The 16,248-nt window shown below is 35.9% G+C and overlaps 2 protein-coding genes across 2 annotated transcripts; one reads left to right on the forward strand and one right to left on the reverse strand.

Moving 5' to 3' along the window:
• Window positions 1–3,941: 3,941 nt before the first annotated feature.
• On the forward strand, window positions 3,942–4,930 carry LOC115936309 (olfactory receptor 5AL1-like). Its single transcript, XM_031016507.3, is given in 2 exon segments — window positions 3,942–4,470; window positions 4,473–4,930. Coding segments are annotated over 2 exon segments (987 nt in total).
• A 3,556-nt stretch (window positions 4,931–8,486) lies between these two features.
• Window positions 8,487–9,461, reverse strand: OR8U3 (olfactory receptor family 8 subfamily U member 3). Its single transcript, XM_004051129.5, has one exon. The coding sequence runs from the start codon at window positions 9,459–9,461 to the stop codon at window positions 8,487–8,489; it is 975 nt and encodes a 324-aa protein (XP_004051177.3).
• Window positions 9,462–16,248: the final 6,787 nt, after the last annotated feature.

Below are 16,248 nucleotides of genomic sequence, written 5' to 3' on the forward strand. Positions count from 1 at the left end.
GTTGAATGATGATTCAATCCACGATGGTTTCCCCAATGTGGTTCACATGATAGTAAGTGAGTTTTCATGAAATCTGATAGTTTCCTAAGTGTTTGACAGTTTCTCCTTTGCATACACCCTCTCTCCTGCCACCTTGTTAAGATACCTACTTCCACTTCTGCCATGATTGCAAGTTTCCTGAGGCCTGTCAGCCATGCAGAACTGTGAATCAATTAAATCACCTTGGTTTATAAATTACCCAGTCTCGAGTAGTATCTTTATAGCAGTAAGAACAGACTAATACAGTAAATTGATGCCAGGAGTGGGTTACTGCTGTAAAGATACTTGAAGAATGTGAAAGTGACATTGGAACTGGGTAATGGCCAGAGGTTGGAACAGTTTGGAGAGCTCAGAAGAAGGAAGAAAGATATGGAAAAGTTTGGAGCTTCCACTTGTTGAATGTTTTTGACCAAAATGCTGATAGTTATGTGAACAATGAAGTCCAGGATGAATTGGTCTCAGATGGAGATGAGGAATTTGTTGGGAACTAGAGTAAAGGTCACTCATGCTATGCTTTAACAAAGAAATTGGTGGCATTTTTTTTTCCCTGCCCTGGAGATCTGTGGAACCTCAAACTTGAGAGGTGATTTAGGGTATCTGGCAGAAGAAATTTCTAAGCAGCAAAGCATTCAAGACAAGACCTGGATTATTATGAAACCATTCAGTTTTATGCATTTACAAAGATATGGTTTCAAATTGGAACTTTTGTTCAAACGGGAAGCAGAGCACACAAGCTGAGAAAATTTGCAGCCTGATGATATGGTAGAATAGAAAAACCCATTTTCTGGGCAGGAATTCAAACTGGCTGCAGAAATTTGCATAAATAATGAGGAGCCTAATGTTAATCATAAAGACAACAGGAGAAATGTCTCCAGGGCATGTCAGAGACCTTCACAGAAATTCCTCGCATCACAGACTCAGAGTCCTAAGAGAGAAAAGTGGTTTTGAGGGCCAGACCCAGGGCCCCACTGTGCTCTGTGCAGCCTTGAGACTTGGTACCCTATGTCCCAGCCATGGCTAAAAGGTGCCAACATACAGATTAGGCCATTGCTTCAGAAGCTGCAAGTCCCAAGCCTTGGCAGCTTCCAAGTGGTGTTGGGCCTATGGGTGAGCAGAAGTCAAGAATTCAGGTTTGGGAGCCTCCTATTAGATTTCAGAGGAGGTATGGAAATGCCTGGCTGTCCAAGCAAAAGTTTGCTGTTGGGGGTGTAGTCCTCATGGAGAACCTCTGCTAGGGCAGTGTGAAAGGAAAGTGTGGGTAGGAGCTCCCACACAGAGTCCCCACTGGAGCACTGCATAGTGGAGCCCAGAGAAGAGGGCCATCATCCTCCAGACACCAGAATGGCAGATCCACTGACAGCTTGCACCATGCACCTGGAAAAGCTTCAGACACCCAACGGCAGCCCATGAAAGCAGCTGCGAGGGGGGCTGTACCCTGCAAAGCCACAGGGATGGAGCTGCCCAAGACCGTGGGAGCCCACCTCTTGCATCAGCATGACATGGGTGTAAAACTTGGAGCCAAAGGATATTAATTTGGAGCCTTAAGATTTAATGACTGCCTGCTGGATTTTGAGCTTGCATGGGGCCTGCAGCCCCTTTGTTTTGGTCAATTTTTCCCATTTGGAAAGAGTGTGTTTACCCAATGCCTGTAACCTCATTGTATCTGGAAAGAAACTAAGTTGTTTTTGATTTTCCAGGCTCATAGGCAGAAGGGACTTTCTTTGTCTCAGATGATACTTGGACTGTACGATATTGAGTTAATGCTAAAATGAGTTACGACTTTGGGGGACTACTGGGAAATCATGATTGGTTTTGCAATGTGAAAATACATGAGATTTGGGAGGGGTCGGGGCAGAATTATATGGTTTGAGTCTGTGTCCCCACCCAAATCTCATCTCATATTGTAATACACATAATCCCCACATGTCAAGGGAGGGACCTAGTGGGAGTTTATCGGACCATGGGTGTGGTTTCTCCCATGCTGTTTTCATGATAGTGAGTTAGTTCTCGCAAGGTCTTATGGTTTCATAAGTGTTTGACAGCTCCTCCTTCGCATGTACATTCTCTTCTGCTGCCTTGTAAAGAAAGTGCCTGCTTCCTCTTCCACCATCATTGTAAATTACCCAGTCTTGAGTAGTATCTTTACAGCAGTGTGAGAATGGACTAATACAGTGACAAAGCATATAAGTGTGTAAGCTTCAAAGCATCAAGGGAGTTGACACAAATACAAGATGTAATTATCAATATGCAGCAATTTTCCAAGCATCAGCAATGCCTTATCCCACCTGCCATATTTGAAATGTGTGGAGAGTTTTAAATTGAGCATAGAAATGTCCTGAGGAAAAACAGATTTTCAAGGAGTAGCCAAGTTCTATTTTAAGAAATGAAAAATCAAATGATTCAAGATGTTGGAGAGTCTGGTAATATCAGAGCAAAAGGCACACAGGTTTCAATTCAGCACAACAATGTAAGTACTGAAAAGAGTTAGAGCCAGGAGAGGTAAGGATTAGAGATTACAATTTAGACAGGCAATGGAAGAACACTTCAAAATATTCCAAAAAAGATTAAGCTCCTACAATCATCAATATGAAGAGATTACTCACAGGCTTCTGCAGAGTAAGCCTCAATCTAAATAATATTAATGCTATCAAGAGCTAAAATTGATTTATTTGGCAAACAGTATGAGATAGTCACTACTTGAAGCACTTGGCATGGACGAATTCATTGATTGCTTTATCAAAGTTGCCTTGATCTCTTGTTGATGCAGAAATTTTTGCCTTTCTGATAATTTGCATCAACTATGGATTGAGGTTAGGGAGTCACAGACTAGGTAATGAGTTATTCTGCTTCACCTTATGCCAGTCATGAAGCATGAACAGGGCTTAAGTTCTTAGCTTCAGTTTCCATATGTGAAAATAAAGATGATAGTCATAGGGCCATTATATAAGCTAGATGTAAAGATAATCTGAACTAGAATAATAACAAAAAATTAAATTTATATCACTTCTGTTCAAGTGAAGATCATTAAATGCTGGCTACTTTTAATTAGCCAGGAACCAGGTTGTACTTTTACACACTCATTCGAGAATTGTTTACTTCTCCTGCTTTGCTTTTGGATGTTTTAAGAAACATGACAAATGTGTTTTTTGGATCACTTAATGCATTTATAATGCTGTTATGAATATTTTTAAAAGCAAGTCTATTCACATTTTTAAGCATTTTTCTATCTTTAATTCACAAATAGTACATAGCAATTGAAGAAAAACTAAGAATTATTGATAGATAAAAGAAAAAATAAAAATAAAAAAATTCTGAATGTATTATAAAGAGATTATTTGTACCCATAATTTTTAGGACCTTTCATATACCTACTGTGCAATATTTTTTAAACTTATTATTTCCTGTGAATTAAAATTTTCCATAAGAATTAGTACAATTTTATTTAAAGTGATCTAATTTAAAAAATATTTTTTAATAGGGACAAGGTCTCATTACGTTGCCTTGGTTGTTCTTGAACTCCTGGGATCAAGTGATTCTCCTGCCTTGGCCTCTCAAAGTGTTGGGATACAGGTGTTAGCCACCACGTCCAGCCCCAGTAATTTTAAAATGCTTTTTGTTATCTGTGTTCAAATAACTCTCTATCTTGATTTTCTCTTATTAAAAGAAAGACATGACATAGATCATTCAATTATGTAAACCTTTAACATGTCATCTTTCTATCTTTACAAATCTCCACAGAAATGCATGTTTTGGAATTTCTACTTGGGACAAATTATTTTATTCTGAAAGCAGAACTAGCCTGAAGATGCTCTTTTCAATGTGTTCAACATAAGATCAGGGTGGGTCAGAATCACCTCCTAACATCTGCTTGATTATTTCCATTGGGAACACAATTACTCAGAATGTGTGCTCTAAAGGGTTTTCTGGAAGAAAACTTTTATACCTACTCAGTGGCCAAAGGCAATCATTCAACAGTGTATGAATTTATCCTCTTGGGGCTCACAGATAATGAAGAGCTTCAAGTCACTCTCTTTGGTATATTCCTTGTAGTATACTTAGCTAGCTTTATGGGTAATTTCGGTTTGATTATGCTAATTCAAATCAGTCCTCAGCTTCATACACCCATGTATTTTTTCCTCAGCCATCTGGCTTTTGTTGATTTTTCTTTTACTTCATCTGTTGCCCCAAATACCTTGGTAAATTTTCTGTGTGAATTTAAAAGTATAACATTTTATGCATGTGCCATTCAGGTATGCTGCTTCATCACATTTGTAGTTTGTGAATTATATTTGCTCTCAATCATGGCATATGATCAGTATGTTGCCATCTGTAACCCTTTACTTTATATCATTCTCATTCCTAGAAAACTCTGTATTAAACTGATTGCTAGCACGTATGTGTATGGATTCACTGTGGGACTTGTACAGACAGTGGCACATTCTACTTGTCTTTTTGTGATTCCAACGTGATCAACCACTTCTACTGTGATGATGTTCCATTAGTGGCTCTGGCCTGTTCTGACACTCATGTCAAAGAGCTGATGTTGTTAATCATTGCTGGGTTCAATACTCTCTGCTCTCTAGTAATTGTGCTGATTTCTTACGGTTTCATTTTCTTTGCCATCCTGAGGATACATTCTGCTGAAGGGAGACAGAAAGCATTTTCTACCTGTGCTTCCCATCTGACCTCCATCACAATATTTTATGGAACAATCATTTTTATGTACCTGCAGCCCAAGTCAAGCCATTCCCTGAATATGGATAAAGTTGCTTCTGTGTTTAATGTGGTAGTGATTCCTACGTTAAACCCACTGATCTATAGCTTAAGAAATCAGGAGGTAAAAAATACACTAAAGAGAATTATAGAAAAGTTATGTTTGGCTGTCAAATAACCTAAAAATCCCTAGACAGAGGCAAAACCCAGGACTTTGAGTTGTGTCTTATCTAGAGTCACATTGGTGGTAAATGACAGAGCCAAATTCCGTAGTTTGGCTGATCAACATCACGCAGGATATGTTTCATCCACTGTGTCGTTTTCCATAGTTTCCACATAAAATGCATTTGGTAAATTTTATGTCATTGAATTGTAAAAGAAAAGGAAAGAGAGAGAGAGAGAGAGAGAGAGAGAATCTTACTCCTCTCTGAACAACACAGCTTCATCAATAATGAAATAAACAGCATTGGGAAATAGCTGTTTTATTTAAATCATGTGTGATATTTGAATTATATTAAAGTTCAACATCTGTTATCTTACATTTCAAATTTGCTGCACAGATTATCTGGAAACAGTGTCAAAGTTTAAATAGCAAGGATACTTTTTTTGGTTTTAAGACTGGGTAATTTCCTTAGCACTCTACTTTCTCTGCATTCTACTGGGAAGGGTAGCACCAGCAGAGTTACCATGAATTCCGTATCCATTTGGACCACTAGAGCCATTTCACACCATTATAATTCACTGCCTGCTCTATATAAGCATCTGATTAGTAACTGGACTCTTCAAACAGTTTGACTAATAATTTTAGTTTCTGTGATAATCAACTGTTGTCATTGGTAAATTATTTCACATTTTGTACCTAGTTTCCTTATCTTCAAAATGCGCTTGTAGCTTCTTATCTCTTGGACTGATTGTGAAGATTAAATAACATTATAAATATAGAGCTTTGCAAAGTTCCTAGCACACAGCTGGTACTTCACATATGGTGTGTATTACACTTAATTATTGACATTGTTATTATACCAATTATTTCTCTTATTTGGCCTTGGATAGTAAGGTAATAAAGTTTGAGATAGCTGGCAATATGATATTCTTTATTTTAAAATCAACAAAAAGAAAATATAAAAGTTAAGGAGCTATTTTATTGTGGTATTTTAAAATAAATTCTTTTAAATTTCATCATGTGTGTGTATTGATAGACATATTTTAAAATAACTCTTTTAGGTTCCTTCATACTCGTTACTTAAAATATGCATTTTTAAAAAATAAAACCACTTTTGTTTAATTTAACAAAGACTAGATTAATAAATTACGAATTTATTGAACTCCTAATTTTTCAAAGTACGAATGAGCTACTGTCTACTGAGTGCTTTTCTTGTATCAAATTCTGGGTGAAGTGTTTAAAATGGATTGCCTCAGCTAATTTTTATAACATTGAATGGAGATGAGTATTTATTCAAGGTGGACCACTAATCGGTTGTAGATACAACAATAAATTATATAAAAATTTTGTTTACAAGAAAATGTATTAAGGGTCTTTCACCAATAATAATAAAGCTGATATTTACCAAGGCTCTTTTAGGTGCCAGCCATCATGCCAAGGCCTTCACACATGTTTCTACTACATACTCATACTGTAGCTTGTGGAATAAGCATGTTTCTTGTTTTATAAGGTATTTGAGCTCTACATATTATACACTAGAAGTATCAAAACTCAAATCTGTGGTCAAATCTTTCTGGAATCAAGCATGTTCTCCACTGATCTTAGACACCGCTAAAGACCTATATTTTTTGTCAGCCTCTGTATTCTATACCTAGATACAGAAACATCATAGAGATCACAAACAGAAGGGTGACAAATACAAGCATTTATTTAAATATGCCTGGAGACTGAATAGTGTTAATTTCAACGTTTTGGCTGAAGCACTGGTGTTTTAGGAGATGAACTCAGCGACCTGGAGCAATTTTCAGATGATAGTTTTAGAGGCTGCACAGAACTGCGTGTATCTGCTCAAGAATAAACATTAAAAAAAAAAGTCTATTGAGTAAAGTTGAATTTCTTAGCTCATTTCCCTTAGAAAACCTAGGTTTATCTCAATATGTGATTGTTAATAGTAGGGAATTATAACTCTGGAAAGACATGAAGAATTCAATTAATGTTTAAACATTGCTACTGTAAATAATTCTGTCAAGTAGGCAGGTGCAGTGAAACCACAGAAGACCAATCTCCTCCAGGTGAATTTTCAGGATCCGTAGACCTGAATCTCACTACCTGTAAAAAGAGAGACTGTCTATGACTCTTGTCGTGGCTCTGATATGTGAGAATATTGTGTATATCCATCCATATAAATATACACTCACAAGACAAAGTGTGGAGAGTAGAAAAACCAGGTTTCTCTGTTAAACCTGTTTTAAAGGCCAGGTAATTCACTCCACTCACAAGGTTCTAAAAGCACCTCAGGGTAGCATATCTGAGTCATTTACAAAGAAAGTACAGAAGAGGAAATAATCACAGTATATTGTAAAACTCAAATTGTATTTTATATAATGGCTGCAAGTATCATAATCTCCTTGTAAAATTGAAAAAAATAAGATAATTTTAAACTACTACTTTTTCTGAAATGTCAAAACAATAAAAATATATCATATCACTTTTTTAATCATATGTCATCATCTACAAGGGTGACTGAATAAATAGGCACAAATAAATTACATAATAACCGAGGGTACTTTCTAATTGAACAAATATGCAAATACAATGAAGGTGTTTATTTTAAAAATTATTTCTTATAAAACATGTTCTTCCAATTATATTTTTTAAAAAATCTGATAATGACACATTTAAATCAATTAACCTCATTCTTAACACCCACAGTGTTAACAAAAAATTCAGATAAACCTAAATTTGCTTTTAGAATTTTCATATTGCTAGTTATGTGACCTTCAATTTAGAGACAAAACTTCACACATATCATATGTTTACTTGATTGTAGTAAGTAGGACTACTTGACTAATTAGCCTTGAAGACCTTAATGAATTTATTTTTTAATAGTTTTTTGTTTTGGTTTGTTTGTTTGTTTGTTTTGAGAGAGAGAGAGAGAAGGTCTCGCTATGTTGCCCAGGCTGGTCTTGAACTCCTGGGCTCAGGTAATCCTCCCACCCTTGACTCCCAAAGTGCTGGTACTACAGGTGTGAGCCACTGTGCCAGGCCAAATAAATTCATTTCTAACTTTATATAACAAACATTTATATACCTAAGGCTTCCAAAACACTTATTATCACTGGATATTTTTCTAAGCATTTCATAAATATTAACCTGTACAATCCTTAAAAAAAGAGCAATGAGTTAGGTCCTATTATTTCCCAGACTTGGAAACAAAGCCACACAAAATTTAGCTCAATTTTCCAAGGTTGCAGAGCTAATATGAAGGAAATAGTGTTCAAACTCAATCTTGTTTCAGCATCCCAAACTCTAACAAAAACATGCTGCTGCCTTTGCTTTAAATACACCTATGAGTGTTTGCATATATGAGTGTGTCTCTGTTTGTATTTGAACGTGGTTTCAGTGGTCTGCCAAGACTGTGATGGCCTGAATTGAATGCTTTAATTCGTACTGATTTTTCATGATCTGCCTGGTTCTTGCAGAAAATGTCAAGGTCTATTAAAGTAACAGCTACATTTTCGGTTCATTGGGAAATAATTACAAGAAAAAGTTTGATTTATTTCCTGCTTGTTTAATAAAGTTTTCTTATTTTAAAAAATTTTAATATCTGTAAGTTTTCACAACCTTTATCCAAGGCTTTCTTTGAGGCATCTTTCACTTCTTTGTTCCTTAGACTATAGATTAGGGGGTTTAACATGGGGATCACCACTGTGTAAAATACAGAAGCCATCTTGTCTGTGTCCAAGGAGTGATTTGATTTGGGCTGTAGGTACATAAAGATCAGTGTGCCATAGAAAATAGTGACAGTCACCATATGGGAGCCACAGGTGGAAATGGCTTTGTGTCGCCCCTGAGTAGAGCGGATCCTTAGGATAGCGGCAATAATAAAGATGTAGGAGGTGAGGACAATGGAAGAGGAACAGATCATATCAAAGCCAGCAAAGGCAAATATCAGAATTTCCTTCATGTGTGTGTCTGAGCAGGACAGAGCTAAGAGGGGGAGGTCATCACAATAGAAATGGTTAATTAAGTTTGGGCCACAGTAAGCCAGATGGAAAGTGATAACGGTGTGGAAGAGGGCAACAAGGAAGCTGTATATATATGGAACTGCCACCAGTTGAATGCAGACTCTTCTTGACATCAGTGTTGAATAATGCAGGGGACTACAGATGGCGACATAGCGATCGTAGGCCATGGAGGCTAGAAGGAAACACTCAGTGATCATGAAGGTGAGAAAACAACCCAGTTGGGTTGCACAAGCATGGAAAGGAATGGTGTCGCGTTCCACAACAAAATTCACCATCATCTTCGGTGTAATAGCAGAGGAGTAACAAAGGTCAACAAAGGCCAGGTGGCTGAGGAAATAGTACATAGGTGTGTGGAGTCGAGTATCAATCTTGATTAAGGTAATCAACCCAAGATTGCCCAGCACTGTGACCAGATAGATAACTAAAAACACCCCAAAGCACGGGGCCTGAAGCTCTGGCCGGTTGGTAATTCCTTTCAGAATGAATACAGTGACATAAGTGATATTAACTTCAGCCATTTATCCTAACAGGTTTTGTAGATTTTGTCGCAGTTGAAAAATAAAAAAGATACTTCTCATGTTCCCTGTCAGTGTTGGGTAAAGGTGATGATTGTTGTCTTCTTGCCTTGAATCATATCATCATGTGGGCAAAAACATACATCTTACCTCTCCAATGACAGAGGCCAATCTTGCCCGAGGGAGGGGAGTCTTTTACTTGCAGAATAGTAAATAGACCACCGTAAGAAATATTTTGCTTTGTAATTTTAGAAAATAAGAGAAGATGTTGGTTAAAATTATATAGTATGAAACCGCTTGTGACAACTGACACTAATATTTTAATGTTTTTGCTGCCATTAAAAATCTTATATACTTTCCATGCATATATAACAGAACGGAAATATTGAATTTATAGATGTGACCACATTTATATTTCCTCATTTTTCGGTTTTGTGCATGCTTCCATAAAATATGTCAAAAATAGATCAAAATAATTTTAGAGCTGCTATGAACTATTCAATTTGCTATATTCCTTCCCACATTTATATAGAATAAGTAATTTATGCTGTAGAAATGGAAAGAAATTTGATTAGAAATATGAGAAAACACACAATTTTATTTACATATGAATTAAAAAGACATTTTTCCAATTCAATATTTAACATATTTGGAAGTGTGTTGCCCAAAGAGTTAACACAAATCAAATAGTTTATCAAAATTTAACATATTTGGAAGTATATTGCTCAAAGTGTTAGCACAAGTAGTTTATCATAGTTAAAGCCCATGTAGATAAATAATTTCCTCCACAAATGTGTCAGTATATTTCTAGGGCTTAAAATATCCAAGGCGCTTACTCTAGTTGGTTGTACTTTTAGAAACATATTCTAAGGAAACATTCAGTTGTAAAAAGTTTTATGGAAACATATACTGGTGGGTGGAGTTTTTGATGCATCTTTTAGAATAATTATAATTACTTGTATTTCTACCAGCCCTGAAAAAAAGAGGATTCATCTTGTTAAGCCCAATATTAGCCTATTTAAACTTTAATTTTGGTCCTGGCTTTATTTTTCAAAAAATAGAATCATGAAATATTAACTAGAAAATGCTTTGAGAGATCATCATATCTAACCACTTTGTCTTTCATATTGCATTGATTAGTACTATTATTATTTTATCTATTGCAATTGAGTGATGTCCTTATCAGATATTCTGAGTGCATTACATGAATTAAGATAGTGTCTTGCTTACCCTATGAGGAAGGCTCTTACCCATAACTCCTTATAAACATTGGAAAAATCCGACTTTCTGGTGATGGTCACAGAGTATTAGTGTGACTATGTATAACTGACAGCAGAGCCCATATTTCTAATCATCCTTATGCTGCCTAAGTGTAGTGGTTTGTTCCTTAAGCTTTAATCACAGGGATGGAAGAACAAGGCTAAAGTGTCAAACTAAATGTTTAAAGCTTACAGAAGACAAACATGAAAACTGTAGTTTTCCAAAGATTGCTAAGTTTTCATATACTAGGTCAAAGTAAAATAGAAGACTCCTAAAACATATATATGTATATATATATATATACACACACACACACACACACACAGATGCATAGACATATACATATATACATATATATTGCTATTCTCAGTAAATAACTGTTTCGTTCATGAATATTCAAAAGTGAGAATTGTCTGACTTACATATGGGACTTGAATATGCTCAATTTTTTTTCACAAAGGATTTTATGTCAATTCGAGCTGTGAAGTTATAATTTGAACCCTAATTGAGGATAATTATAAGGCTATCCCACAATGTAAAAGTAAATAGACCACCTTCACTGAAAAATAGTGTCAGGGAAAGAGGTTTATCTACCATTTATTTCACTTTAGTTTTTACTTAATGAAGTCCATCTATATGTTAGCACTTCTTGTGTTATTGCTTTTATATAACTTCAAGATTTGTGGTGGTTCCAAGGTACATGTCACACCAAATGAGAAAAAGCCACACGAGAAAATAGATGTATCAGTAAGAACGTTAACTATGGTGGACACTTGCTATTAGGTGACATGGAATATTTAAGTTTAAGTAGATACATACAGCACATTATGGTAGAAAAACAAAGTCCACAGCGAAGTTGCATATTAAACTGGAGTTTACATTCCAAATTCAATAAACTTAAAAATCATGTAGAAATAAAATTACTTATAAAAATCTGTTACAGTGCTCATAAAAATATAGCATTTATGATTTTGTATCTACCTTACAACTCTCTACATTATTTTATTAATTCCTCTAAGTTTTTAAAAGCAGTTTTTCTTCATAGCCTCCAATTCATTTGTCTGAGATTTTTTGAATTAATCACCATCCCAAAGTCTCACCACCCATTTGGTCATTTTCATATCTTTATCTATTTTTAAGGGAAATCTAAAATCAATTCCATATTTCAAACCAAGAGTTCTTTCATAAGCACTAATGTTTCTTCCTTCACTTCATCTTCCTAAAGCAAGTTTTGCCTTAAACTTTACTGCATATTGGAATCATCTAGAGCTCTTAACATGACAATACTGGGGCATCCAATACCATTTATTCAGAACATCTTGGAGGCACCGAGGCCCAAGTGATTCTAATGTACAACCATGTTTGAGAATCAGTAATCTAAAGAGCAAATTTGATTTTTGGAATGGCAACCAGAGTTCAGATATACTTTCAAAATTTTCAAAAATATTATCTAAAATTTTTTGGAAATATTTTCAAAATTTCTTTTTGGGATTTGTTTGCCTAACCTGTGAATTAGTTTGAGTACAACACTCCACCATGCCAGTGAAATCCCAACTGCATAAAAATAGTCTTAAGAAAGTTAATCTTCAGTTCCTCTAATTCTATATTTCCATTTTTCTGAAAATGATTTGATTGAGAAAGTACCTGTGCTCTTGGTTCTCTTTTGTTTTCTATTTTCAAAATCATTCATTTTCCCATGTTATAAACAAAAGGCATACTTTTCATCCATCTGGAATCTTATGATCTCTTGCCCCCAGGTGTAAAAAATATCCTGGATTCTAAAAGACTTCAGCATTTGGATAATCCTTCTTATCAAGACACCATTAATATGACTCCCATCTCATTAATAAGACAATTTTCAAATACAAGTTAAATTTGTATTTAATCATCACTCATCAAAATTAGAAAAATATAGGTTATGTTAATTATTTTATATTAAGATACATTTAATTTTAGGCATTCATTTAAATCTATATTTAATTTTAAATGCCAATATTTACAGCATTGAAAAATTACATCTTAGTACCTATTTAAACTATTGGACGAAAATTTTAGATATTCACTTAACCATGCATGTTGAAGAAAATATTGGTTTTTCTAATTATTTTGGTGAGTACCAAAATTGATTAGCAATTGTCTTTTTTAGGCCTTTCTGATAGTTGGCTAGTTCTTTAAAATTAAGCAGTTTTATTTATTTTGCTATCTTCAAATCTCCGTAGGTTATATTCGCCCATCTAGATTCTCAAAACTCAGTTGCAACATGAATTATATCTCTCTCTGAAACACTAATTCTTGAAGGGCTTGCCCTGCTTCTTAAGAATTAGAGACATATCTCTCAGGTTTTAAACACTTTGGCATCTAATATAATGGCAATGCTTTGCATAGAAAAATATATTCAATAACGGAAAAGCAAAAGATTAATGGAGACCTCCTCTTGCCTTTCCACTGCCCTATCAATCAAGACATCAAGACATTTTCTGATTTACTCACTGCCTAGTGCTATTCAGGTTCTACCTTGTTCTTTATCAGGGTGTTCAGGGCTTTTTCAGGTCAAGCATTCTTCATCCCAGGGCTGCAACAAGCTTGGTTTCTTCACCAAATCTTAGCAACAGGCTGCAGGGGCACCCTGTGCGCCACCAGTGTGCTATAGGTGTTCAGACCTGAGGACATCTTGAACCATTGGGTGTTCCCTCTATGTAACTCAACGCATGCAAAAATGGCATGATATGGCATGGAAAAAGGTTGGGAAGCCCTGGTTTGATTTGGATTACACTGGAGCCCTGGTTAAAGCCGAATACTTCACCTGAGAAGCAATATTCGGTAAATGATATGCCAATAGGTTTCTACTTTATTGTGTTATAGGATTCAAAAATGTATAGTGAGTATGCATTCTTATTTAGAAGGGAAAGTTTTACCTTATGTTCAGTGTTTGCCAAGGCTAAGGATGGATTATTAAAAATCTCATTTCCAGAACTTAAGGAGGGCCATTCTTGGTAAATGAATTTCCTAAGAATTTTAGTCAGAAAATCACATCCGCATACATCTCTCTCCTCCATCGTCCATATAGTAACAACTCTTATTTTGTGGGAACTGTTGCAGAAAGCGTGGTAAATTCTAAGAGGTTCTCTGCTCGACTTATCATGTCATCATTTAAGAAGAGAGAGAGAGGGAGAGAGACAGAGAGAGAGAGAGAGAGCATGTGTGTGTGTGTGTATGTTTGTAAGGAGGAGAGAGAGAGATAGCACTGAGGATTAATGAAGTATTATTATTGTTATTATTATTATTATTTTATTTTGTTGGAGACGGAGTTTCGCTCTTGTTGCCCAGGCTGAAGTGTAATTGCACAAACTTGGCTCACTGCAACCTCCGCCCCTCAGGTTCAAGAGATTCTCCTGCCTCAGCAGTGAAGTATTATTTCAAATACAAATTTAAAATACAGCAAGGAAGTATTATTTTAAATACGAATAGATATCCTTTAGACAGTTCTGGAAAAGCAGACAGTATGAAGGTATGAAATACAGTTAGGATGCAGTCTGAATCCATTTGACATTAAAGCTTACCGAAGAGAGAGGCTTCTAATGAGGATCTGGGGCATGGGTGGAGGGATGCCTATTGGCTCCATATAAAGACTCACTTACCTGCTTAGCAGTGATCTTGACTCCTAGTGAGCTCATTTGGAAGTTATTCAGATGATTTATTAGTTCCTAGGTCCCATTGGATCTAAACTTGAAACTCTAGAGGTATCTGAAAGCTTGATGTTTCCTCCTATGTTTCTCTCAATGTGAGATGAGCTGGACAAATTACATTGAAAAAAATTTTTAATCCTTCAAACTACCTGTATTCCTGAGACAATCATACTTCAAAAATACTTATATACATATCCATGAGGGCAAATGTGTGATCTACTACTGGAAATGATATAATAAACCATAACACCCAGTTCATTTTTATTAAGAATCAAGTTTTGTGAAATAATAAGATGAACACTTAAATCCTGAGCAACTTACTTATGAGATCTTGGGAAAAGGTCTATGACTTTTTGAGCCTCAACCTCCTCAATTTTAAAATGAAGTAAAATTATACCTTCTCTATAATGTCTTTGAGAGTATTGAATGAGTTAATGTACGTGAAAAGTTCGGTAAACTGTCGGGTAGGCAGTAAATGTTCAAAGATATCTGTTTTAATAAGCAAGACAGAATCAGAACCACAAATAAAACCAAGATACTCCAAAAGCTGACAAGAAAACCAAAACCGTTACTACCAGTTTCAACCTCTATCTAGGTGGAAAATTTATTAAATCTTTCTGGTGTACATTATGCTGTCTTTAATGAAAATGATTTCTACATACTCCTCAAAATTCATTTCCTCAATTATCTGTCTCTCTCCCACCACCCATGTATATGCATACAGACACATATATGACTCATCATTCTAAGTTCTACATCTCATCTCATTATCATGTTTTCTTACTGTTCATACCTTCTTTCTTTTTGCCACTGAATCTATCTTTTCTGATTGATTTGTCTCTCTACATCTTCTAAAAGCATCTTTCAATATAAAGGATTATACCCTTATTTTTTAATTTTATATCACTTTAGAACATTGGAAGACATTGATTTTGTAGTACATTAAGAACTTCTGGCCGGGCGCGGTGGCTCACGCCTGTAATCCCAGCACTTTGGGAGGCCGAGGCGGGCGGATCATGAGGTCAGGAGATCGAAACCATCCTGGTTAACGTGGTGAAATCTCGTCTCTACTAAAAAATACAAAAAATTAGCCAGGCACGGTGGCGGGCGCCTGTAGTCCCAGCTATTTGGGAGGCTGAGGCAGGAGAATGGCGTGAACCCGGGAGGCAGAGCTTGCAGTGAGCCGAGATGGCGCCACTGCACTCCAGCCTGGGTGACGACAGAGCGAGACTCCACCTCAAAAAAAAAAAAAAAAAAGAACTTCTTTCTACCATAAAGACACATGCACGCATATGTTCATTGCAGCACTATACACAATCGCAGAGGCATAGAATCAACCTAAGTGTCCATCAGTGGTAGACTGAATAAAGGAAATGTGAGACATGTAAAAGATGGATGAATGAAGCTGGAGGCCATTATCCTCGGCAAACTAACACGGGGACAAAAAACCAAATACAACCTTTTCTCACTTGTAAGTGGGAGCTGAATGATGAGAATACAGGGACTCATGGAGGGAAACAACAGACCCTGGGACCTCCTTGAAGGTGGAGGGTGGGAGGAGGGAGAGGATCAGAAAAATTGTCTGTTGGGTACTAGGCTTAGTACCTGGGTGACAAAATAATTTGTACAACAAATCACTGTGACACAAGTTTACCTATATAACAAGCCTGCACACGTACCCATAAACCTAAAAATTAAAAGAAAAAAAGAAGAAAGAAAAAAAAAGTATACCTGAACAAAAGAAGTCCTGTTGACTCATTTCATGCTTTTTCTAAATCAATATTGAAAAATATATTATTTGTTACTAATGGTGAAGTTCAGTTTCTTCTCAAATTACAAACTAA

The sequence above is a fragment of the Gorilla gorilla genome, chromosome 9, assembly GCF_029281585.2.
Source record: "Gorilla gorilla gorilla isolate KB3781 chromosome 9, NHGRI_mGorGor1-v2.1_pri, whole genome shotgun sequence".
Classification (NCBI taxonomy): Eukaryota; Metazoa; Chordata; class Mammalia; order Primates; family Hominidae; genus Gorilla; species Gorilla gorilla.

Excerpts from the sequence above, each read along its gene's own strand:
- OR8U3 (XM_004051129.5), bottom strand. The coding sequence starts at position 9,461 with ATGGCTGAAGTTAATATCACTTATGTCACTGTATTCATTCTGAAAGGA.